This window comes from Nilaparvata lugens, chromosome 1, assembly GCF_014356525.2.
Source record: "Nilaparvata lugens isolate BPH chromosome 1, ASM1435652v1, whole genome shotgun sequence".
NCBI classification, from domain to species: Eukaryota; Metazoa; Arthropoda; class Insecta; order Hemiptera; family Delphacidae; genus Nilaparvata; species Nilaparvata lugens.
Window position 1 is genome coordinate 14,656,738 of NC_052504.1, and position 27,966 is coordinate 14,684,703.

General features: G+C 33.9%; 2 protein-coding genes across 5 annotated transcripts in view; both read right to left on the reverse strand.

The window, feature by feature from the left end:
* LOC111047065 (phosphatidylinositol 3,4,5-trisphosphate 3-phosphatase and dual-specificity protein phosphatase PTEN) overlaps window positions 1–2,686 on the reverse strand; it is a 38,071-nt gene extending 35,385 nt beyond the window's left edge. For 2 of the 3 annotated variants that reach the window (XM_022332735.2, XM_022332733.2), the window contains exons 1-2: window positions 2,403–2,673; window positions 617–839 (exon numbers count right to left, since the gene is read on the reverse strand). In XM_022332735.2, the coding sequence (XP_022188427.1) occupies window positions 617–722 (106 nt within the window). In that variant the 5' untranslated portion in view covers window positions 723–839; window positions 2,403–2,673. Of the gene's footprint in view, window positions 1–616; window positions 840–2,402 lie in introns of all 3 variants that reach the window. The other variant, XM_022332734.2, reaches the window with a different exon arrangement.
* Window positions 2,687–7,775: 5,089 nt separating this feature from the next.
* LOC111047064 (stress-activated protein kinase JNK) lies at window positions 7,776–27,906 on the reverse strand. Of its 2 annotated transcripts, XM_022332730.2 has the most exons (9): window positions 27,693–27,906; window positions 24,337–24,472; window positions 19,466–19,595; window positions 18,508–18,705; window positions 13,745–13,876; window positions 11,505–11,634; window positions 10,501–10,662; window positions 9,043–9,167; window positions 7,776–8,167 (listed from the first exon to the last, which is right to left on the reverse strand). In XM_022332730.2, exons 2-9 carry the CDS (start codon window positions 24,411–24,413, stop codon window positions 8,024–8,026), a joined length of 1,098 nt encoding a protein of 365 aa, XP_022188422.1. In that variant the 5' UTR covers window positions 24,414–24,472; window positions 27,693–27,906; the 3' UTR covers window positions 7,776–8,023. The 2 variants fall into 2 exon arrangements, with proteins under 2 accessions (XP_022188422.1, XP_022188423.1); XM_022332731.2 differs by lacking the exon at window positions 24,337–24,472 and having other exon boundaries at window positions 27,693–27,886.
* Between the last annotated feature and the right edge of the window lie 60 nt (window positions 27,907–27,966).

A 27,966-nucleotide genomic window follows, 5' to 3' on the forward strand; every position in this document is an offset into this window, starting at 1 on the left:
TTCGTTGCTAGAAATCTTTTTTTCCCATAGAATCGATTCCTACAATAATTTATTTCCCGGTTGTACAAAAAACTGTTAAATTTTAACCGTGAAAAATGCCACGAGAACCGATCAATGAAGCCGTCTTTTCAAAATAGCTTCCGATTGGTTATCGGTGATTTAATCATTATAACAATTTAACAAGTTTTTGTGCAAACAGCCTTTAAAAGTTTTTCCAAGGTCTGGGTTCTGAGAGGTGTGATTGAACAGCGACCCAGCTGATTTCTGTTGATGTTGATAGAGATGTCTCTATTCTTATCAGTTGTTGTCTCTATTCTTGATGGTCCAACTTATAAATGAATTATGCAGACAATTGAACAGTCATCAGAAGATGCAGATTTGAATTACAAAATATTGTTGGCTTTTTATGACCTCTCTGATACATGTATCTTGTAGTAAACTGAATTCGTGCACTTTTAGAAGAATATTTTGAGCTAGTGAAATATTAAGAAGGTAGTGATCAAAACTAAGAAAAGTGTTAAAAATCACCCGGTTGACGGTGCGAAACCGTATTTAGTGTTTATTGAAATGATAGTATAAAGTAATCTTATATCTACTTGGTCGATTGAAAGGATACATGTGAGATCTAAATTGAATCCATCTTCCTTGTAACGTTTTCTCTTCTTGCTGACAAGTCCCTTGAGGGGATTATTGATCTTCATATTCGATATAGTATTAGCCATTTTCCGGTAGCAGTGGAAATACTGGCTGCTTTCCCTAGCCAGTTCTGATTTTCTCTATTTTTCCAGAGAAACATGGGGTGGATCTGATTCAAGTTGGATCGGCAAGGTTAGTAGGATCTGAAAATAAATCTTAATTAGTGTCATCTTGAAATAAATTAGAGCGTTGTACTAACAGCTAATCCAAAGAATCAGATATTTCTACAGATGAATCGTAGTCTACGAATTATTTTTAGTGCGAATAATAAGTTTACAATAAAATGATAAAAATACCTTAAAAATATTATTTTTTTAAATAAAAATATCTATTGTTATTCTGTATTGAAATTTTAAATCAAACCCTAAACGATAAGAGATTAGACGTCAGAGTGAAGCTGCGTTTACACAAAAGTTATCAACAAAATGTTTATTTTTCTGTCCTTATAGATTCTATTAGATTGAAAATAACTTATAATACACATGATGTGCTTATCTGTTGGTCAAGCTCCGTTTAATCTAATAGAATCTGTAAGGACGGAAAAAACATTTTGATAATAACTTTGGTATAAACGCAGCTTAAAGCTTTCAATCTATGAAAGCAACAACTAACGTAGTAACTATAATATTGATGAGGAAATTGGAAAATTAATGTTTACATTATCTTTTGGAAAATACTACTGCTTTTGCGTAATCAATCACAAATACCGGTACTTGAAATTTGAAATAAGGTTAGGTTAGAATATAAATGTTTATTAAGAAATAAATTGTTTTCAAGCGTGCAGAAATAAATTTATATTCATAACTATAAAGCCAATATAGTTATATTTATATAGGCTACTACAATGTTTTTTCCAAATTCAAGTGTGTTAAGAGCCAAATTTACTATTATGAAATGTGCCGTGTAGCTCCTGTTAAAAAATATACAATAAAAATAATGTGGAAAGAAACTCAGCAGCATAATAAATATTCAACGGGTAGTTGCAAACAACTATAAACACAAATTATAAAGCCCAGTTTGAATGTAGATGACAGTTAAGTAACATGCTATATGTACAAGTTCTATGCCAAACTTTACGATGGAGATAAAAAAAATAATAAGGCGTTTTCAAGCAGAACTAGATAATGTTTAAGCTAGAAAATCCTAAGAATTGGGATTTAAATACACAAAGAATTAAAAAATCAATTAGAGAACCTACTAGGCCTACGTTGTAAAACAAAAGCTGATAATAAATGTCACCGATTGCAAATTGAATAAATAATTCAAGAAAATCTAACAACAAAATAATAATATACTTTGGTAGGTTAAAACTTTGTCCCAAAAAGTCAGGCAATGTTCATACATATTTATTTTTAATCAAGACAATAATTTCATGATCAATTTTATGATAAAGTGAAATAGCCCAAGTCATTGAACTAAAACAGCTTAATCATATTCGTTATTCGTAAGTTCATTCTTGAAAAATGAAAAAATAGTTCTAATTATAAGTTAATCTAATGTTTTCTTCAAGATAATAACAAATTTTAAAGGAGAAAAACTTATAATCAATACCATGGATCCCAACTGTCAGTCGGCGAAACTAGTTGTTAAATCTTTCTGTAATCTAGCTATGAAAAATTGTTTTCAGCAAACAAACAAAGAAAACTAATGTAAAATATGAAATTTCTAAGATATATATAAAAGTTTAATTTAATTAAAACACATACTTGGAAATATATCAACATCATAATCCTAAAACAATACGAGCAGAAGCCAAGTCGCCAATGTTTAGGATTTATTTTGTTCTTTTGACACTGAAATTAGATTATAAAATGCACAGCAGTAGAATTATATTTATTCACTATTAATAATAATATATAAAGATTTAATATTCGTTTGCCATGATGAAAGATTTTGCAACAAATGTTAACTATGTATACATACACTCAACGCTCCTTTGTCTTCGTACGAGACATTCAGCAGCCATATTGTGACACTGACAAAACCTAAAAACCTAAATCCTAAATAATGCTTTTAGGATTTGAAGCTTCCGCATAATTTTATAAAAGTTGTGGATTATTTCTATTATATTATGAATTTTCATTTTTTTCTGTTTTCAACTTCCCCACACGATTATATACCTTATATACCTTATATACCTCCTTCTTCATCCATTACCCACATCTGTGGGATCGATGGCGTCATTATACAATAAAAACAACACTTTCATACTCAAGTCAAGATCAAGATGGCAGAAAGTGACTAAGTAGTTAAAATTTGAGTCAGATCATCACTCATGTATTCACGCACTTCATAGTAGGCTCTGACTCTCATAAATCCGGTCACCACTCTCTCAAAATCACGCAAATCCAACTGCTTCACTCCTGCAGGCAGTCTATTGAAGTAGCGTAATGCTGCACTCCCATAACACACCTGCGACCTCTGAAGACGTACCCTCGGGATGTCAAGCAGCTCTCGATGCCTAGTGTTGTGATGGTGCACATCATTCCGAGTCAACAAACCATGCTGACTCTTCTTGACATGCAGCAGGCAGAGAAGAAGGAAGTGGCTGACAACTGTCATAATACCCAGTCTTACAAAAAGGGGCTTGCAGTGTGCTCGATGTTCGCTAGCAGTTATAATCCGTGCAGCCCGTTTCTGCAGCTTAAGTACTTCCACCACCCTTGCTGAATGACCCCACATGAGCAGACCATAGGAGATATGGCAGTGGAAAAGTGCATGGTAAGTCATTACCAGATATGCCTCTGTCACATGTCCCCTCAGCTTCAGCAACAAGAAACAAATTCGCGACAGCCTCCTGGTCACTTGTTGGATGTGGCTAGCCCAGTTCAGTTTTGAGTCCAAGACAAACCCTAACAGCTTTACAGGGTCCTGTTCAGCTGGCAGGCTGCGAGACAAACTGCAGATTATGTTTTGTGTCTTGTTCTCATTCAACTGAAAGCGATTTGCCTGGAACCATGAGGTTGAAGATTGGAGATGCTCTGCTGACAGTTCTAGCACATGCTGTAGGTCCACTCCAGATGACAATAAGGACGTATCATCAGCAAATAGCAGAGTCGAGCCGTTGTTGTCCAAGTCATTTATCATTATGATAAACAGGATTGGTCCCAGTATTGAACCCTGTGGCACTCCAAAATTCACAGGAAGTGGGCTGGAAGAAGCTCCTCCAAGAGACACCACTTGTGCCCTCCCAGTCAGGTAGGAATTCAATAGAGACAAAGCTGAGTCCACAATCCCATAGTAATGGAGCTTATCAGACAAAATTCCATGGTCAACGCAGTCAAATGCTCTGCTTAGGTCACAAAGAGTCAGTGCTAGGGATTCACCATCCTCAAATGCTGAACCAATCCGTTCAGCAACCCGATTTACCGCATCAAAAGTAGACCTCCCTCTGCGAAAACCGAATTGCATGTTTGAAAAAAGGTTATTCCTCTCAAAGAAGTCCTCAAGTTGGGGCTTGATGACCGCTTCAACCACCTTACCAAAGATTGGAGTGATGGATATAGGCCTGTAGCTGTTTAGGCTCTGGTGGTCACCCTTCTTGTAAACCGGAGTGGTTCTAGATGTTTTCAAGAAGTCTGGAAAGATGGCAGTCCTCAGGCAATCATTAACTGCCACAGCAAGTGGATCAACAATTTCCTCAATCACCTCACGAAGCATGAATGCAGACATTCCATACACATCAGGACTTTTCGATGGCTTGAATGATTTGACAATCTTCCTCAGGGCCAATGAAGTGATGGGGCGGAAGAAAGAGAGGCGTGCATGCACTGCTGGAACTCGTGCAGCCAGTAGTTCAGCAGGGTCTGCAGCAGCAGTGGGCAGTTCACCTACAATGCTATTCACTGATTCAATGAAGAAATCATTGAATGCATCCGGACTCGCAAACTCCAATTTTCTCACTGGCAAGGAACGATGAGAATTTATAACATCCCAGGCTGCCTTACAGCGGTTTGGAGCATTGTCAATTTTGGCTGCTGTTGCTACCTTCCTAGCCAACTCAACTTGCTTCTTGTAGATGGATTTAGCACGTCTATATCTCCTCCTGTCACCATCATCACCACCTTCACACCTATTTTTTAGAGCCAACATAACTTCCTTGATCGCAGCAAGATCATCATTATACCACTCCTGATGACTCTTCATACGGCCCTGTCTCTTCTGTGGTCGCCGAGAGCTGTATGTCTTGAGAATTTCTGGAAAAAATTTATCAAATTTCTCCTGGAAGAATTTGAAGAAGTTCCCAAGTAAACCAGAGTCACCTGGGTTCTGAAATACTGCATCCCAAGATGTTCTCGCCAAGTCATTTTTAAAGTGAATCAAAGCAGTTTCATGCACACGCCTTGAACTGAAAACATAATTAGCATGCCAAGTAGGTGTTGCAGCACTCACCATGGAAGAGCCAGACATTGAAAAATTTGACACCAGAAATGTGAGAGTAGAAATCAGACTCACACTCAGTCAAAAAATGTTCACACACACATAAAAAATCAAGCTTATGATTTTCAATAAACATAGAAAGAAGACCCTGCTTGGATCTGACACTCTGTGCATTCCAATGTCCTAAAGTAAAGTCATTATTTTTACTATCACAGTCAGTTATCACAGGCGATGATATTGGGGAGCTTGTTTCCCTAAAAAAACACGAGAGTTCATAACAGGGTTTTTTGACTCGAAAAATCGGCGGACAAGAGCACCAGAAGGCCAAAAGTTGGCACTCAGTAGTCCATCTACATCATCAGCAGACACCTCAATTTTAAAAGATTTATAGTTATCATACTTTGTTTTCAGTTCAGTACATTCAACTGTATTGATATGTCTATCTGATAGGAACTTTTTAACTGAAACACTGGATTCACTTTTATCAATTCTGGTTAGAAAGATGAAATTTTTATTACTTACAACTGGAGAAGATCTGTCAAAATTTGTTGTTTTAAGCCCTGAGACCTCGCCAGTACAAAGAACTACGTCATTTTTTGTTGAAATTTTATTCTTGACTGATTTTTGAGGTAGACTATTTGGTACCGTGCACAGTACAGCATCATATTTTCCACTTTTTTCCTGATTTTGGTTTGATACACTACTATATTTCTTCCTTCCGACACTATCAATATAACTACACGATTTTTTCTCAATAATACTATTTGAAAAATTAGGACCATCCCTAGAAACATCACTTACAGAGTTACTTACACAGTCACTTACACAGTTAGAGTTATCAAGTAACTGCAAGTTTACCTGATCACTTTGAGACATGTTAGATGCCGGTTTTAGTGAAACAGATTTTTCCACTTTTTGAACTCTATCACTTAAACTTAAATAATTTTCACTCATATTCAGTTTCATGAGAATTTCACCTACTTGCAAAGATCCTAAAACTTCAGGATGCGTTTTTTCAACTTTTTTTGAGATCAAACTCCTAACCTCAACACGACACGCAGCACAGTACCAAGAAGTTATATCAACAAGATCTTGAATTTTACGATATTCAAACACTGATATTTTAGCACATTTAATATGATACCACTTATGACAAAAACCATCACATTCCAAAGCATTATCATTATTTTTAACGATTTTCGAACAACTACCACATGAAGACTCGCAATCACTGTTTCACTGCCATCTTGATCAATGTCCAAGCTTGCTTGGGGAGATCACATTCAGGGTGTCTGTTGCAGTTGCAGGCTCAGCTGTTCCTGCTGAGAAGTCTGAGAGGTTGTATCCCGGTGGCCCATCATCGCATGTGCTACTTCGCCTTCTTCCATAGTATGATGGCTTATGGTATCACACTGTGGGGTGGTGTCACAGAGGTAAAAAGGATATTGCTGGTGCAGAAGGAAGCCATAAGAACTTTGTGTGGTGCTGATTATCTGGCGAATTGCAAGCCACTATTTGTAATGGAGCGCATAATGACAGTCTTCAACCTCTACATTTTCAGGTCTGCCATTGCAGCTTTTCGGGGACTTGACGCCTTGCCTACCAGAGGAGACTTTCACCCTTTCATCGGCATGACAACAGGCACAGGCTGAACCTCCCTTACTGAAGATTGGGGAGGATTCAGAGCAGCCTGGCCTACCAGCCGGTGAGGATCCTCAACAAGCTGCCCGTTTCCTGCCCGTTTTTGTGTTTTTTACGTTCTGACTGTCCATCTAAGGACTTGGTTTTATTCACCTTGTCGTGTTCCCTTATGGACATGCCCTAGTGGCATGTCTGTGCTATGAACAAAACCATTATTATTATTATTAATTTACAAATCCATGGAATTAAATTTCAATACTTACTTCATACTTCTGTCCTTCGTCATTGACCAGCTTCCTGGATGGACGGCGTCTCTTTGTATTCAGACCTAATTTGTTGGTCGTCGTTGATTTTATGACACAAATTTTTCACAATGAGCGTCCATGTCAATTCTAAGATCAGAGCTGTAACTTATTTATTCCGAAAAAATGGGATACCGGTAGCAAACTGAATAATAGGCTACCTACCGCACAGTCTATCAATATACGGTAAAACTAGCCTGATATACTTCACGCCTGGAACGAGACAATTTCTAGTACCGGTATTGGCATATCAATTCTGACTACAAATCAATAAAAACTCTTCTTTTGTGTTTTATCAATAGCCTACCTATAAGTGTTTAAAAATCTACCTTATACGTGACTCATAGATCATCGATACTAAACTTGGAATTGTCACATTGAAAGACTGACAAGATGTGACATAAGAGACTGACAAGATGTGACATAAGAGACTGACAAAATGTGACATAAGAGACTGACAAAATGTGACTCAAGGATAGTTATACAGTCTATTTACTATCATTGAGAGTGCCCTAAAGGCTGAGGAAACTGACACAGCTGGTGAGCAGACCCTACCGGATTGTTGTTCATTATGCCCTCTTCCACAACATCCTTAGCCCAGTCAACAAAGGGTTTTTTGGTCCGAACATTAGATCAAAATAACCACTAGAGATGATGCAGACTAATCTCTTCTGCAGAGCCACTCAAATCCCACATGTCTTGAGATCTCGAATTTCACAAAAGCTTGAAAAGTGTGATCGAAGAATGAACCATAAATTTTTTTTTGTCAAGTTCACAATTCACTTTAATATGAGCATATGTATAACATAATTAAATACATTGATTTTATAACAATAACTAAGCAATACAAAATTATAAATGGAAATATTACGATTTAACAATAACAGGAAAATGTTCGATTTCCAACAGGTAGAAAATAATGAATATAAGCGTATTATTCAATTCATAATACTTGATGAATATACTAATGCATATTCGTCCTAATGATAAAAATAATATGAACCTCATGTGCGATTTGAATTCAAATCCAATGATTTTGTCCCATTGATTGCATCATACTCCATGACTTCCTTGTAAATCAGTTCCTTCCATTGCTCCAATGTATTTTCGCACTCATCAACTGAATGATCGTACAATCCAGGAGCTGGCTGCAATTCAAATAAGATTGTCTGTATAAAATCAACGGTGATCAAAATATAGTTATTTATTGATAAGGAACATTTAATTAATTTGCTAACAAAGTTGATTGAGAGAAATCAACTGGAGAAAATTAACGGGTTCATCACAGGAACCTTTTCATATAGTGTTACTCATCTTGAATTGTTGCTAATTAGTTGATTCTAATAAATAATAAAATAATATGGAGAAGAGACTTAAATTGTTTCAATCTCTGGACATGTGTTCATATTCAAGGAATTGTTATTTTAGTTGATTGCTGTGTACATGGACGGTGAGTTCAAGGCATGGGGTGGAGTTCGTTGTCTGAATTCTTTCTTCAAACCCTATACCTAAAATGCAATATCGTAAAGTGGTAGGAGTATGGATCAAAATTTCATGTAACCATGTATCCATGAGTTGTTAGTCTATTCATTGTAATTGGTTGACTTCATTTTGTAATATCGATAGTTAGTACATATAATGAGCATGAAATTTCTATTATTTAATTGTGTGAATGATGAGTGAATGTAGCATCAAAACATATTTTCACAATATAGCACCTACTTCCATACAAATTTGTTCTAATTCAGCAAGTAGTATCTTTATTTCGACAAGTTGTTAGAGATGATAATAATCTTGCTTGATTGTAAACTAAATGTATTTTGTTTCTGAACTTAACTGATAAGCTTTAATTGCTGCTTATTTATAATCAGCAAAATTTTATCATAATGTAAAGTATAATGATTATTGGATTGTATGATGTCAACATAAAACTGATTTGATTTTGAGTGATATTCAAGATCCCAGAAATTCAAATATATTTGGCATATTATCGTAAAAGCTTAGTAATGAATGCAATACTTACAGCATTCACTTCGTTTTCATCATACCAGGTACCAAAGTATGGATGCTTTAAGGCTTCATCGACAGATATTCTTCGTTCAGGATCAATCACCAACATTTTCGAAAGAAGATCGCGTGCTTGTAAGACTGAAACAAAATTGAATTATGTAATGAAGAATAAATAAAAAAAATAGAACGACAGGTATTTTTGATTAAAACTCAATTGTAAAGACCAAAAATTAATTTCTATTTGAACTTGTTCAAGTGGTCTCAAATATTGAGCTATATAACGATATAAATAATAATGTGCAATTTGATGCCCAAAAGCATTTTGACACATAAAAAATTTTATTCTTAGTTTATTTCAATAGGGCTACTTGATGAAGACACTACTTAATAATGGCATGATTGGCCAAAGCTAGTAATGTTTGAAATAAAACTTTGAAGGGTACTAGTAATTCTATGTATGTAATTAACAATTTATTTATTTTTGATGTCACGTCATAACCTTCAGGCTCTTAGTAGGCTAAACTCTCATTTCGTCTTCCTGTGGATTAGTATAGGATTAGTACAGGATCCTGTACATTATTATTTGTCTTTGCTGAACATTACTATCAGCAGACATTGGAATTACCCTAGAAACGTCGTATATGTCACTTTAATTCGGGATTAGTTGGGTTCAAAATATGGAATTGAATTGTGTTTTATAATGTTCCACTCTATGAACCGGTTTAACAAAAGCCGGTTAAATTTTTATCGTGATTAATTTCAAGAGAACCATCAAAGAAGGCGTTTTTGAGGAGACTGCTTCCCTGATTGGTTCTCGTGGGATTAATCACGATTTAACCGGCGTTTGTGCAACCGGCACAATGAGTTTTACACATATGAATTGTATTTTATTTTATCCAATAATTGTATCCTTCCTATTCCAGCATTCTTCACTTGGGCGTACCAAGTAAGGTTTTGTAAATGTGGCTCATTTATTTTTTTTCAGTGAAATTAGGTCCTTAGTTTGGTTTAGCAATGGGAATTCTTTCAATCATGAATAATGAATTTTATTTCCACCACAAAAAAACCTATGTAAAATTCACAAACATTTTTCGTGAATGAACTAATCACATCAAGTAAGCGTGGAAGGGTATGATTAAGCTATTCATTTCAATAAACAAAAATAGTTTGAGTCTACTCCGCATAACTGTCTCATAACATCAATACCGCCTGCAGCAGAACACAATGAAATTGAAAAAAAACAATAAAACAAAAATACACATAAATATTACCATACTTTTTCAATATATTTCTCAAAAGCAAAGTATCTTTCATTTCAAACAGCCATTTCTTAGTTCTCTTAAGAAAAGAGTGGGAGAAGAACATGTTTTTAGGTGATATAAATAACATTGAAAAAAGTTAAAGAATCAATTAAATCGCAAGATAATATTAATAGGATCTATTATTGATTGATGCAGAAAATAGTACATACTCTTTTGACGACCATACTCCGTATTGTTGTCAGATGGAAACTTCTCATCAGGGAAGAGACGCTCGAAAGAGACGCCAGGATACTCAGGTCGATTCTCAACGAAATTTCGAGTGAATGGTTGCAGTCTCATCATGAAATCCTGAGATGGTGTTCCCAATTGTTCTTGAAAGGAAATTATATAGATAATAATAACTGTTCAAGAAAATTATTTAAGAATTATCTAATACTCAATTTTTTATTGTTGGAATATTCAATAAATGAGACAGCTGATGGAAGAAGAGAAAATAATAATGGAGCTTATTAATGACTCCATCAAAGGAAATAGAATTGCATTTGAATATAAATTTGTGCTAAGTAAAGATCATGCCAGGCCAATGAGATTTTTTGTAATGATTGCAAAGAGAAATGTAGCTTGACATTATCAAATTGAATGAAATTCATCTGAAACAATTAATCTTTATTGATAAGTATACATTCAGAATACGGTTTTTATCCATTTCCCAATATTGGGAATTGTAGTAATTAATTGAAAACAGTAGAACAGAGAATTCACCCAACAACAGATTTCTATGGTTTTGAAAACGCTGATCTCCTAAAAAGCATTCACTTGATAAAATATTCCTAATGATTTAGAATAAGTATATCTTTGATAAGTGAATCTTTTTCTATCTTCAAAATATCACGAATTTTTCATAACCAAGTTTTGTTTCTAGTACGCACGGTTTACAGCATTGAATGGGGGAAAAAGTTGAACCATGTTCAACTATGAAGTGAATAAGGCTTAGTTATAATGAAGCAAGCTGTAGTCATTCATGTTGTTAGAGAAGCATTCCTACAGGTGAAAGGATGAAATTATATACTTTATAGAAATTTAATACCAATAAGAGATAATATGAAATATTATTATCACAGTTCATATTCCTTTCACTCAGACTTGTGTGAAACAACATTGTTAGTATGGTCCCAACCCACCCATGCAAGCCATGCCAGTTCTTTCAACTAACCAATAATTTTATTCCATTGGTCAATGTGATCAGATCCAGGAAACAATACTTCACCAATGATCATCTCTGCCATAATACATCCTACAGACCAGATGTCTACATTTTCCTTATAGCCCATTTCAAGAACTACCTAAAAACAATTTGTGAAATACCGGACAATTATTCAATACCGTACTCAAAACAATAATTGGTGAAATACAAAAAATAGTGATATTCAAATATAATAAATTGTGGGTGGATTATCTGAAAATTGTGGATGGTCTTACAGCCAATAAAAAACGTTAAACTTGAAAAATCATAGTACCGCTTATTTTGTCGAATATTTCAATTGCCACTAAAGTGACTAACATTTCACTCATTTCATTGTATCTATTGTAAGATTTTGTATTAAGTCGAGGAAAATGTTGATCTATTTTTAACCTTAAGATAAACAGACAAACCGCACGATTCAACAATGCTGGTGTAGTAGAGGGAGTCCATATTGGGGGAAGCAGCAGTGAGAGACTGTTTTACACGTTTGGAAGTTAGTAACCATGGAGAAGTGGACTGGTGAACAGCAAGGTTTCATTGTCACATCATAGTTAACAAAATGGTCGTATTTAAAAAAATTTCAATCATGCAGAACACTAGTTGTAAAATATCTTTTATGGGATACCTCAAGTCAAAGGTTTTTGAGACATTTCTTCCAACAATACAGAATCTAATATCGAGTGTCCTGGCTGGCTCAGGTCTGGTGTTTTCAGGTCGCAACTGATCAATTTCAGGGCCTCTGACATGACCTTACTACTTTTTAGGCAGCCGGGACCGACGATTCAACGTGTCCATCCGAAACACGGGAGTGGCCCAAGATAAATATATCTTGCCCGGGCCGGGATTTGAACCCGGGCCTCTGAATCATAAATCCAGCATCTGATCCACTCGACTACGGCATCAGAAATCTAAAATGCTGATAACACAAGAAACTCGTACAATAGCACCAGTGGTTTTGTTGCGTGTTAGTAAGAATTTCAGTGTGAGACTTGGACAATGTGTGCAATGTGTTACACCTTACTGGAGTAATATTCTAAAAGAACAATTTTTTCGCCACACTGCACAGAAAGCAGCTGTTTTCCAGTCCCTACGTAGATCTGAAAGACCTTGTTTGCAGACGACGTCAGAAAAGGGTTTCTTTTCCGGGCTAGGCCAGAAAGTTGTCTCTTTCCAGCCGCTCATGGAAGTAGTTAATAAGTCATCCGCTAGATCGGGCGAGTGGCCACTTTAATCATCAGCTGAAGTAGCCATGATTTCAGTTCCAGTTTCGAATCAAACTAATTCGCTTCGCAACCAGTTTTATTCAATTATTTATTGTTGATTAGTGCATTCCGAATTTTCAAAAATGCTTGAAGATGACTGTGGTATTCCAAGTGAAATTTTAAAAGAATCTGAAATCCTGACTGCAAATCTTCTACCACTAAAATCAAGAGATAGGTACGATAGCTTAACGAGTATTCTTTATTTTGTATTCTTTATTTATTTTGTCAGCAATACCTGTAGTGTGGCAAAAAATATCGTTCGCACCACGGGCAAAAATGTTTTTCCAGCTCTCAATCTTTTCTAGTCCTCGGCCTACGGCCTCGGACTTGAAAACCGATTTCGAGCTGGAAAAATCTCATTTTCTGCTCTAGGTGCGAAATATACTATTCCGTATGTAACCAAAATTCCCGTTTGGGTTTTTACGATTTGTTGGAATACTTGACTTGAAAATATTTTCGGCGAATTTAATTTTTATACCTAAAATAGTGGCGTTTGATTGCCCCACCATGTAGAATAAAATAACTTATTTGGAAATATATTGTGGATTAAAGCGAAATCGGTTTATTTTTAATAAAAGATTTTGTTTCCACTTATCGCACTGGAGGGTACTCTTTCACGGATACTCTGTTCATGGGGGTTTCGAATGTTTCGTATTAGCCTATTGGTGATTTGGTGATTCCTCAATGGTATGGAGAAAGTGAAAACGTGGAGAATTAGGGACGACTTCAACCTTGCAAACGTTTTGCGTTAGGGTGCTTTTAGGATATTAATGCCATATGATAACTACTGAGTAGGAGGTATGTCTATACTTCTCATCAAATATGTACGAAAATACCTGTAGGTACTTTCCTGAAGCTCCTTCTTATTATTTTTCAAAAGAGGAGATTAAAAAAACTATAATAGGTTAGAGAATAAATTTATCAGTAGTAAATGATGCAAATGCTTACCTCAGGAGCTCGATAATATCTTGTGACCACGTATGGCGTCATTGTTGAGGTGCCGGCGGTTCTAGCCAGACCAAAGTCAAGAATCTTGAGACAACAGCTTGTGCTGACTGCTATGTTACTCGGCTTCAGATCCTTAAAACACCAATTCGAAATAAAAATAATATTATTCTAATTGATAAGTTGTAATATGTTGTTAGCAATATACTATTCGAGAATCATTTTCACCAGTCATAGTCAAATTCCCAAACTTATAAAGAATATGTAGAAGTGGAATTTTGATAAGAGTGAAAGTGTAAGTTTCAGTTTCAGTGACTGGGCTTTCGGACCTCGTTGATTGGAGCTGTCGGTGTACAGGAAGAGGGTTGACAGGATGTTGTACCATATGGACTGGGAGGCGGCTGAGCAACTGCTTCGATCCCGTTACGTGCGATGACCTACCCAATCCAATCCAAGCCCAATCACTACCATTCATACACACAAACACGCATCTTTACTGTATCTCATTCCATGCAAAATTGTTATTTATTTTTTCTATTCCATTAAAAATTTATTCAAATCTATTGTACTCCTTTCGTTTATGCTTGTTGTGACTGGGGATTGCCTGGCCCGCGCTTCGCAGTCAATGCAGCGTCTTTAAGAACTCTATGTAGTGTTTATTATGTTTGTTTTCCATTTGGGAATAATTAGTATATATCATTTGTATAATGTATTATAGCTTAAGGCAGATAAGTTGAAATATCTTATTATAATATTAAATGAACTGAATAATGCCGAAGAAATTATAATATTCTTGATTGAAATTAATTTTTCGATATATTGATTAAAATTAATTTTTATCAGATGGGAAGATTATCACGAAACTGAATAAATCATAATATGGGATAAAACTTCAAACGTGAACTGAGTTTATCAAAATAAGTGAGTTTTTGATCTTGAAGAAAAGAAACAACAGCTTTTAAGAGTAAATTATGATTCAACTGTGAATTGTGATTCAACTGATGACATCAAATAATTGTGGATGAGAAAACTGCGTGAGGTCTACTGTTCACAGAACTACTAGTTAACTATCACTTCAAAAATCTGGTCCGCCATCTTGGATCCGCCATATTGAATGCAACTTTATTTTTTAAATAGGAAGGTGGTCATGCGATACATGATTTCGATACGAAATTTCAAGAAAAAAAGAATCATCTACTTTGAAGATAGGATCAATAAGACTATAGAATTATTCATAATCAATCAGCTGACAAGTGGATTATTCATTGCATGCATTACACAGATGTCTGGCCGTGTCTATTTCTATAAGGTAGGGTTTCAATATTTTTATGCGTGCCCATCAGTATCAATATTCTCACATTTGAAAAACAAATTTAATAGGTGATTGAAAATAAAATAAAAAAATATTAAATGAACTGAATAATGCCGAAGAAATTATAATATTCTTGATTGAAATTAATTTTTCGATATATTGATTAAAATTAATTTTTATCAGATGGGAAGATTATCATGAAACTGAATAAATCATAATATGGGATAAAACTTCAAACGTGAACTGAGTTTATCAAAATAAGTGAGTTTTTGATCTTGAAGAAAACAAATAACAGCTTTTAAGAGTAAATTATGATTCAACTGGTGACATCAGATAATTGTGGATGAGAAAACTGCGTGAGGTCTACTGTTCACAGAACTACTAGTTAATTTTGTCAAGTGTCTTCGGACATCTTCGACAATGTTTGGGGCCTGTGACGTGAAAGGACGGAGACTTCGTTGTTTGTTGTGTAATGTTATAGTTCCTTCAACAGAGGATAGAAACGAAAGAGAAGCAGTTGGCCTTGACATAATTTAATCACAATACACACTACACTACACTACACGTGGTCAATTTATGAATGTAAGGTGATGACTATGGGCCGGTTTCCGAGCTCGGGATTTAGCTAAGTTCTAGACTTTCAACAGCTGAGTCAGAAAATTGGCTTTCCGAAACGGGACGTACTCGCAGTCCACGTTTAAATTAAATTTCGAAAAACTAGAAAATTGAACACAAAATAAAATAAAGAGAAAATAGTTTCGTCAAAGAAAAACGTTTCCAATTATAGAAATGAAAAAATAAAGATAATCATAAAACTACTACTTACGCCCCGTTTCGGAAAGCCAATTTTCTGACTCCAGCTGTTTAAAGTCTAGAACTTAGCTAAATACCGAGCTCGGAAACCGGCCCATAATGTCGTCACCATACACAATACACAATACTCAGTGGCACTTTTATTATTTTCTGTTAAAAAAACTGATTTTTTTAATTTGGCAAAAGAAGTGAGTGGATATTGGATTGCTCGTAATTGACGAATGAATGTAGAAATATAGGATCATCAACCAGCGCTTGTGGATCTATTAATAAACTAGCGCTTGTGGACCAGTATCTTGGAGTCATTTTTGATTATCGTCTGAGTTGGGTTCCTCATATACAGTGTTTAAAACAGAGACTGAGAAGATTGTTGTATGGGTTTTCCCAGAGCCATGTGCTGAATATCAGACTGTGTAGGAGGATATATGGCATTATTGTTTGGGGGGGAGTGTCATCTTTCTTCTGATGAAAATTAATTTTTTAGAATCAAAAATATTATAATTTCTCCAGCATTATTTAGTTCATTTGTTTATTTTTATTCACCTATTAAATTAGTTTTTTCGAATGTGAGAATATTGGTACTGATGGGCACGCATAATAATACCATGACTGCAAAACAAAATATTGAAACCAAAGACCTTAAAGCTGCGATTAGACCAAATTTATTTTAAAAAAATGTTTATAACTCAATCCTTTTAGATTGTATTAGATTGAACATAACTTATCATACACATGATGAACATATGTGTAGGTCAACTTCAGTTCAATCTATGTAATATAATCTATAAGGATTAAGTTATAACCATTTTGTTAATAACTTTGGTTTAAACTCAGCTTAAAGATGCATACCTCTTTAATGTCTTTGATTGAAACTATAGACCTTATACAAATACAGTAATAGACTGGCTTCTCCACACATCTCTGTAATCACTTGTCAGCTGATTTATGATGAATATATTCTATAGTCTGATTTTTACTCTAATATTGGCGTATGAAGGAGGCTTCTTTTTTCCTTTTATATTATCCTTGAAATGCAAAATTTCCAAAAACCTTGTATATACGTCGACGCGCAATTTAAAAAGGAACATACCTGTCAAATTTCATAAAAATCTATTACCGCGTTTCACCGTAAATGCGCAACATATAAATATATAAACATTTAAACATTAAGAGAAATGCCAAACCGTCGACTTGAATCTTAGACCTCACTTCGTTCGGTCAAAAAACTATTTTGAAAAAGGAATCAAGATACCCCACAGCGCTGCTGTTCTCGGACTTCCCTGTGCTCAACATTGGACAACTATACATTAAAACATCATTCATTTATATTGGGAAACATAAAGTAGATCTATTCATCAATATCGAACATAATTATCAAACACGACATAGAAACAGCCATGGATATTCTATACCTAGATTGACACACGGAATTGAACTCAAATCACCATACTATTTAGCTCAGATTTTATACAGGAATGTTCCAGATAATATGAGGGAGGCCGAGAGCTGCAGCAATGTGATGTTTAAAAGCTCGTTTGTGAAATGGCTCTTCAGCAAAGGCTGGATTGGAGCTGAGAGGCTGATTCACTCACCTTACACCTAGGAGGAGTAAATGCATTGGGCAACTTTATACAGTAATATTTCGAAATGCTAAATTCATTTATACATCCATACCTCACGTTCAAACATTTAGAGTTTCAAAACATAATACAGTCTTATAAAACTGAATTACCACCGGTTTTTCGTTGTTCTCCCACTCTGAATATCAAGTTACAACCAACACTATATTATGTTATCACTTATAATTAACCTATCTGAAATTTATTTTCGTAATTTTAATCACGCATATTGTAATTAATAGTAAATATAATACCATATAACTACTTATTGAATGATACTGCTTGCTGGTACTGTCTCTCAATCTCAGACGCATAGTTTTACTGGGGGAATTCCACTCAATCAATATGTTCTTTGTACTGTTGTGGTAAAAATGTAATTCTTATTTTGTTAAATATCAAATATAATTATGTACATATAAAGAATTGAATTGAAAAATTCAATTGAATCATGGCAGCCGCATGAAAATTCTAAAGCAACCTTGAAGGAAGATGTTTAAAGCCTTCAGCCTTTTCCTGCCATTTTCAGCGTTATAAAAAGTAATAGTTCAACTGAATTCTGGAACGATCCTTGTAGAAAAGAAAATGGATCAAATTAGGGATTAAACAGTTCTGAGCAAATATCTATTGACAACCAGGAAGATGGCGGACCTGCCGAAAGATCTCGTTGTCACAGTGAGTGATTAATTCATTTATTGGAAAAAATCTGACTGCTAGTCGTTCTTTTTAATTGCAAAAAGTGATTTAATAATAAGCAGTTCGTCATGTAAAACAACATTGAAGAAGTCTATTGATTCTTTCTGAATATTGCACTTATAGTCATTTTTGTCAATAATTGATTGTATTTAAAAACGCCATGAGATAAATCTACGAAATTCTTGAGAAAAATGTTTCAACAAACATTCACAAAAAATATTATGTGTTTAAAATGTTAATATAAAGTGAAGGATAATCTATTTGACTGGACTGTGATTTTCACATTTGAAACGTTGATGGAGATTCAAAGTAGTGGAAAATATACTAACTCTATGTATGATGCCGGCTGAATGTAAGTGCTTGATGCCACAGAGCATCTGATAGAGCAGATAGGACATGCGCTCTTGGTCCAGTTCCATCCGTATCACTTGACACAGATCAGCATCCATCAGCTCCATTACCAGGTAGACATCTTGAAACTCTTCCAGAGTCTTTTGCGGTGTGAATGCATTCAGCAATCTGATTATCTGAAAGCAAAACATTGCAGTGAACTCTGAATTGGTTATCCGATTCCATTTCACGATTATCCAATGTATTGTGTTATTTTCAGCCTGTTTCCTTTTGGAAAAGTGTTTTTTGAGGATGTTGCTTGCCTACATGATCCCTAAGCTTGTGCTCGGGTAATGGGAGAGATTCATAATAATAATTATAGGCTAATGAACATACAGGTTTAGATATACCATCAGGAAGTGATACGTGATTTCAAAGCGCATAACTATAATAATGTGAAATATTATTATCATCAGCTAGTCACAAGCAGCAACCCTTATTTCTAGCGGGGAAACTGTTATGATTGCTGGGAGTAAAAAAATTAAGAAATTATTATAATTTGAATAAATTATAAGATATTTTTTTAGGGTGATGCACACATGAGCTACAGACTTATGCGTGGGTAATGAGGCTGATGATAATGAGATATGAATGGACCTACAGTTTTGGTGGGTTCCGAACCACCGGGAAGCGATTATACAACTCATTAATTAAAAGGAGGCTTGTAGATAATTTTCCATGAATATTTACGGATAGGAATGTCAAGCTAAGCAGCCTGACATCCACTCTGATAATTCTGCATCAATAAAATTATTAAATTATAATAATAATAAAATAATTACTAGTGGTTATTAAATTGCAAATCCAACGATAAATACTTTCTTTTTCATAATTCATGCTAAAATTTCAGTATCTGAAAATGCATCGATAAAAATAAAGCAGCGATGAAATACTTACATTTGGGTGATTTACCAGTTTCATCAATTTTAGCTCCCGATATGCACGCTTAGCGTGAATAACATTTTGAAACGGTCTTGATAGTTTTTTAATGGCCACATGCTGCTTAGTATCATTGTCTAAAGCCGTGCTGCAATGAAATTCATGAATAATTAATGCTTGACAGATATAATGCCTATAGATATATATATTTTGACATATCATATATAAATATTATTCTATATCGAGACAGAAGAGTCACGTTCTCAACAGATATGATGCATCATAAGATCAATGTTGATAATGAAATAATTTTCTCAAGCAGCAATAAGCTACAATAATCAAATTTGACTGGAATCTGAGAATAGGGACCTGGGAATCTAGGAATTTTGAAAAATAAATTCAATTCAATTTTATTTTGCATGTTATGTATCGTATATAATACAATATTAACACACAGAACGTAGTCCACAATGCAATAAATATTAATTTGTGATAATATGTTTAATGTGTACGGCCTCAACTGATGAGCTTATCCTAAACAATTATCATAATCTTATTCTGGTCGCCGACAAGATTGCATTAATAGAAATTGCATCGTTACTGTAAGATCTTGAAGAGGATTAATGCATAATCATTTAGAAGTATTATTCCTTTGCTTTAATGGATTCCATGGAAATAGTTTTGACTAAAACTACAAAATTGATGTATATTCCTACCATTCATAGAATTATTATACCTAGGAATTGCAGAACCGGCTTATCAGCAAGAAGGAAAAAGTTGTATGTTGTATATACATCGCAATTCAAGTGAATTGACAACTATTTAAACATCAATAAAATTCTAAATGAATGATTGAGTGTATTATAGTATATAATATTAGCAATGTTAGTATGTCTATTGTAATAGAACTACATAATTTTTATTATTTGTCATGAATTTTCACAGTGAATAGATAATTGCTGACGACGGTGAAAATTCATGACAAGTAAAATTATGGAAAAAATGAGAGGCTCTAGTCAGTCGGTTACGAGGACGGGACCTGGAGCTATCTACTGCAGATAATCGGGCCCGGCTCTACCCTTCTTTTCCGAGACACCATTTTCCTGGTTCAGTGAGTTCAGTGAGCTAATATTATCAATTTTATTATTATTTATTATTCATCTTTTTTATTGAAGGCAAATCCTGTAATTATTCTATTGTTTGTTTAAAAGTTTTCTCAATATTATTTTTATTTAAGTTTCCAGTTTCATTTTGAGTTACAATTTGATTAAATCGATTACTTAGTTCTCCAAAATATAACTGTTTTGTTTATTATTTTAAAATATAGTTCCTTTCTCATGAGTTTGATCAATTTAACCTCTCGCAAGCCAAGCGATTCCCCTATTATAAATTGTTACCATAATGTCTAGGGTTGTTCTCACAACCTTTATAAAACCATCACAATACCATACATAATATAACCCCAATATATTCACAATTATAAATACCCCATTACATGGTGTTGGGCGTCGTTCTCATGAGAAAGAGTTTATTAATTGACAAGATTAGCCTTCAAATTATCTATTGACATTTTCATTTCAGGTCATTATCATAATTATTATATTCTGTGTTTGATCTCGTATAATTATGTCCTCTATTCTCTCAACGTACAGGGTAAATATGATAATTGTTATTATTGTTATATTGAGATGAGTAGCTCTAGTTCTAGTGACTCTGAACAATCACCTAGTGAATTCGAGGTTTCATTATTACGTTTACCTATTGATTTAAAAGTAAAATCTCTGGATAAATCAGAATTATTAGAGCTAGGCAAACAGTTAGGTATTCACATCCCTCAATCTGTTAATATTGAATACTTGAGATTCGCTGTTGACTTGGCAAAAAAAGTTTGTATTTATGTGGACCACGATTCAGGAGCTAGAGATGCTCTAAGTCGATTACTTAAGTTAGGGTCCCTGTCTCAACGCGATCGTATTATCTTCCCTATGTTAGCCGATTACGAGCGAATAGTAGGCAAGCTAGGCAGAAATCAAGAACACATCTACGACACAGTAGCTCCCGATAACTTAGCAAAAATCCCAATTCCAGAAAATAATATGGCAGGGAATGATAAAAGACCCTTTGCGAAACCCGAAAGCTATGGGGGTACAAAGAGTGAAGACTTTAACGAGTGGTTGAAAACCTTCAATAGGGCAGCAAAAATAAATAAGTGGGATGAGGATGATAAAATCTTGTATTTACCCCTCTACCTCAAGAAAACAGCATTGGCAATTTTCGACATATTTTCGGATAAAAATGAAAACGCGACATTTCTTGATGCAGTGGGCCACTTAAAAAGTAAACTTGTAGACCCTGTTCATGAAGAGACAACCAGACAAAAACTCGAAAACAGAAACAAATTACCAACAGAAACATACACAGAATACACAGCAGATATAATAAAACTTTGTCACATTCTTGAGCCTCAAATGTCAGAGAAAAGAATAGTAGGATATGTTTTGAGAGGCTTAGACGTAGGAGCATTGCAACATGTTGCTTTCATGGACAATGCATCAGTTGAAGATTTAGAGAAAAATCTCGCCAAATATGAAAGATCTCGCTTCCTTCTAGACAAAAAGTTAGGAATGCATAATGCTTCAATCGAACAGCCTGTCCAAAAAATAAATGTAGTAGATACTTTAGAGAAGAAATTGAACGATCTGAGTATTGTGGTGAAAAATTTGAGTAGAAATGTAGGTCAATCACAAAATCCCAATCCTAATAGACAGTTTGGAAATAGGAGCGGAAACTTTTCCCCACACGAACAAATCAGAACAACTTCCAAAGACAACCTTATTCAAACAATAATAATTACAATGATCGCGACAGAAACACACAATCACATAATCCTAATCCTAATAGACAGTTTGGAAATAGGAGCGGAAACGTCTTCCCACACGAAACAAATCAGAACAATTTCCAAAGACAACCTTATACAAACAATAATTACACACAATCAACATCAGTCAATTACAGGACACCAATCAACCCTAATAGGACTAGATTCTGTACATACTGTAAGAGGAATAATCACTGGAAAGATGATTGTTTTTTCTTATCAAAAAACTCGAATACAGGATCCCGAGCCTAGACGAATCGGATATGAACTTGGGATCCGGATTTGAAAAACAAAGCGCTGAATTTCCATTTGATAATTATTCTCCAAATTCAATTGATAAAGAAGAAATCACATGTAATATAATATCTTCTGTATCAATGAAAGATGAACAATCCAAAGCGATAGAATTTGTCAGGCAGTTTTTTCTCAATGCCAATAATAATCAGTTATACTCAAATGAAAGTGAAAATAATTGCTCTAACGAAATAGAAAGTGAAACCAACTTCAAACAGCTATTGTCTTCCGAAATGCATGCTCAGCACGAACTTGGAATGAATGGATCATTGACTAAAGAGAGAAGAATTCAAGTCCCAGTACTTACTATTAATGGAAAATTCAAAGGAAAAGATGTATCAATTACCATTGACACCGGTACGAACGTAAACATAGTTCAAAAAAATCTTTTAAGTAGCGATGATCTAAAACATTTGAAAAATAGTAGTATTGCTTTATCGGTAGCTAATGGTTCATTAATGCCGATCACAGGAATGATCTCGAGTGAAATTCAAATACATGACAGGAAATTCGAAGTAAATTTAGTAATTTCTGAAGACTTACAGGCCGATATTATTGTTGGAAATTCCTTCTTCTCAAAATATAAAACGAAATTAGATTATGAGAATAACATCATTTCAATGAACGATAATGGTAAAATAGTCGAATTAGACATGGATAAAGAGTGGATTTGTACATTAAATAGATTACACAACGATTCTGAAACAAATATTACAAAAGAAGTCTGCATACCCAATCCCGTAAATTTCGTCAAATGTGCTCTTGAAACAATAATCCCCGCTCAAAAAGACGTGAATGTCAAAGTCAATCTAACACAAAAATTGCTCAAAGTATCCCATTTTACTCCAAATGAATCGTTATTACATAATAAAAATTGCATGTGCTTTGGAATGAGGATGATTTTGAAACAAACATGAGTGAAATTAGAATTTTGAATCTAGGAAGGCAAGATATAAGATTGTTGCATGAAACTATTATTGGTGAAATTGAAGGAGAAGTTTGTAATTACGACGAATCTGTTTCATTAGTAGACTCTGTACTATTCGATGGAGGGGGTTGTGAAATAGATATTAATAAAGATCTTACACCAGAGCAAAATTCCAAAGCGAAAAGACTCATCAATAAATACAAACACCTATTTTCAACAAACGAAATTGATTTCGAGGAAGCGAAATTACCCGAATACAAGTTCAAACTTACAGATTACACACCCATTGCTAAGTCACCGTACAGATTACCTATCGCTCAAAGAACAGAAATAGACAGACAAGTAGAGTTATTGATAAAAGCAGGAATAGTTTGTGAAACCCAGAGTCATTATGCTTCTCCCGCATTTTTAGTTACTAAAAAAGACGGTGGATTCAGATTGGTTGTAGACTATTAGTTGAAATAATAATTTTTATTATAATTTATAACAGTATTTTGCACGTATATATGAAATCCCATTGACCGATTCAGACTCATCAGATCAAATAGATCGCAACGCCAATTAATTGAATTGAAAATGATTAAATGTTAATGAAGCCTCTAAATTATTTCCACTTTTTTCTTGGATTTGAGTCTGGGATGGTTATAATTTTGATCACCACAAGTTACGATATCAGTATCTCACTATGGATTGGACACAAAACAGAAACAGTTCGGAGTTAAATTTACAAGATGAAGAGATAAATCGGAAAAGTCTGTTAAAAAATACGTCAAATGTTAATTTACTCACCAGACCATTCCTTGAGCTCCTACGCCCAGGCACCTAAGACTTACGTAACGACCAGAATACACATCACCAAAATCCATTTTGTTTGGTTAAACAATAGTTTATAATATTATTAAAATATCACACCACTCATGTTTACCTACAAACATAAACAGCATGCAAACTAGGTAAAAAACACACAAAACTAACAAATTGTTAAGCAATTTTCTACACTACACACTTTAATAATATTAATAATGTATATCAGCGGTTCCCAACCTTTTTCACTGCTATACCCCTTGAGATAAGTTTATTTCAAATTGTATCCCCTAAAACATTCACCTATTTATATAGTCTATAGCTTGTTTTTTTTTTAGTTTTATATTATAGTACCATCAAGATTATTCTGATGTAAAAAGCCATCTTTTTAGTCTAAGCTTGCATTTTCACTTTTTCACTATATGTACAAACTCAATTAAATTTTTAAAATCATCTTGATTCCTATTTACATTTTTCACAATTTAATAGACCCGCCTACATTGAAATAAATTGTACGTTCAATATTTTAAACACATACTCTGTTTAGAGTTATGAGACTACCCAGGGGAAGACTGCCCTTGAGAGTTAGCAGAAAAAATTTAGAATGTTTTTGTTATAGGAAATGGATGAGATGGGATAAGGAATTGAACCTGGTGATATGTTTGATTAATATGACTGAATAGAGATGAGAATCGAATTCAGTTTTATGTACCAAGGAATGAAAGAGAGAATGATAATTGAATAGGTAAGGAGTAAGGAGAGCTAATGAAGGAAAATATCATCCAATGTATGAACAGTTGTAACTGTCATAATGTCTAGTATTGTACGGTAGTCAATTCTTGTAACTCAGTATTACTCAAGGGTGTAATTTTTCATTTAATTGTTTTGTTATTTTAATACTTTTTTCAATGCTTTATTATTTTCCATTATTCAAGATGTAGTGAGTACTTATCATCTGATGTTTTATTTTTGAAATGAATAAATTGTAATGTTTGTTTTCTTTCGAACAAATGAAAACTTTATAAATAATATAGAAATAACAAAGTACTAGTAACTAGTAGTGTTTATATAAAAAAGTATTTTAAAAAAGGTACTATATTATTTTTATATTATCAATTCAAGTAGCCCTCAGTTTCGCAGTACAGTTCTCAAAATCAATAGCTCTTTGGAGTTTCTAATATCAAAGAGATATTATAAACAAAACGGTTATTAAATATCTTATGGCTAAGATTGTCGTCATTGCTGTAGCCAATTTCAAGTCATTTGTATTAATTTCAATCATTTTTATCGTTTAGTAAGCAATATTATATTTGAAAGACAATTTTTTGAAGTCATTTTGCATAAAGCATCTTGGAACTGAGTTTTGGGTTACTGAAATACAGTGACGTCGCAAAGAGGTTGTAAGCTGGAAAGCCCTCCTCACTACACCATCGTTTTCCAGTAGGCAAAACAGTAATAGCAATATTACTTATACAGAGTGTTTCAGAAGTAGTGTCGAACATTTTGGGGTAATGTTCCTGGATGATAGGAGACTACAAATGTCGTATTTGAAGTGTCCAAAACTCAGCGGTTATCCTTATAGCTGCCATTTTGCTTTTTTAACTTGGGAATTTTTATCTCGAGAACAAAATGTTGTATTGATCTGAAATTTGGCATGAATATTTATGCTATAAAGACTCAACTATGAAAATAAAATAATATCGATGTAAATTTTCAAAATGGCGGCCATTTAAAACTTTGGTGGCAAATTTCACGAAAACCGTTCACATTACAGAAAAATTCCAATAGACAAAAAAGTTAGAAAATTTTATCAAGATTTCAAGGATACCTCATTTATTAAGATTGATCAAATAACAACAGAGAAATTAATTCTTTTCGTACTGCATGCATGACCACTTTTCACCATTCAAACATCAATATCAAATTTTTAATTCCAATTGTATTTAAGATCAAGCTTTGAAACTCAGTATGATTTTACAATGTTTTTAGATGATCTTGTTTGTCCTGTGCATGCATGCAGTACAAAACGAATTAATTTCTCTGATATTCTTAGACCAATCTAAATTAATAAGGTATCCTTGAAATCTTGATAAAATTTGCCAACTTTTTTGTCTATTGTAAATTTTCTGTAAAGTGAATGGTTTTCGTGAAATTTGCCATCAACATTTTTAAATGGCCGCCAGTTTGAAAATTTACATAGAACATTTTTTATTCTTAAAATTTTTTATTCTATACTTGAGTCTTTATATCAAAATATTCATGCCAAATTCCAGATCAATACAACATTTTGTTCTTAAGATAAAAATTCGTAAGTGAAAAAACTAAATGGCAGCTATAAGGATAACCTCTGAGTTTTGGACACTTCAAATGCGACATTTGTAATCTCCTATCATCCAGGAACAATACCCCAAAATGTTCGACACTACTTCTGAAACACCCTGTATAAGTAATATTGCTATTATTGTTTCGCCTAGGCTACAGGAAAACTGTGGTGTAGTGAAGGGGGGCTTTTCAGCTTACAACCAGCTATGGCAGCTATAAGGATGACCGCTGAGTTTTGGACACTTCAAATACGACATTATTAATTGTAGTCTCCTATCATCCAGGAACAATACCCTAGAATGTTCGACACTAAGTTACTTCTGAAACACTCTGTATTAGCTCTACTTAATATATTGAAAGATCATGTTAAAAATTAATCGCATTAATTAATTACAGATTGTTGGATGATAATAAAAAAGTAAATGATACATTATCTAAGTAGTTGTTAAAACTTGTTATATAACAAATACACAACCTCCTCCAAAATAAATACAAATAGCCTAACCTCAAATCATCAATTCAAGAAAACCTTTTAACGTTAATTTTAAAATGCTCCCAACAACATTATGCTCAATTATAAAAAAATTAATATTTCCAAGGAATAGGGTAGATTTACACTGAAATACAGATTCAAAAGTTTCCTGAAACTATAATAGCCAATTTTATCATCTACGATAACGATAATAATAGACTTTCAATGGAAATAGTAGATTAATAATACATGACTTCAATAATCATTGTATTATTCACTTTAATACTTGATAATTCAACAAAATTATAAAAAATATTTTAGAAAAATACAGATTTTATTAAAACTTCTTTTTGAAGAATGAATGCTTATACTTTAGTTTCAAGAGGGATAAATCAAAATTATTAGCTTCATTATTAGCATCAATATATGTTTATAAAGTCATAACCTATAAAAATAAAAGTGTTTAAAATAATTAAAGTGTTTTAAAGTTTATAAAGTCACACACCAAAGGTAAAAATAAAAAGGATTCAGGAAAAAATTGATTTACCAATTGAGGTTTGATGTTTTAGCAGGCCAAGTTCATCATTGTTTCATGTAATTCCAAATTTTCATGTAATGTAATTTAACTGGAATTTATCCTTTCTTCACTTCACACGATCACAGTGTTAATTTTCCATATTTCCCTTTGCCAAATTGCCATCGCCATCAAAGAACTTTTATCTTTGTTTTTGTTACTTCTATGCTTCATAGGTTATGTGAAAACGCAGTGGCAGTGGCAAAATATTATTGTGGCAGTGGCTACAAATGAGATACCGCATCAA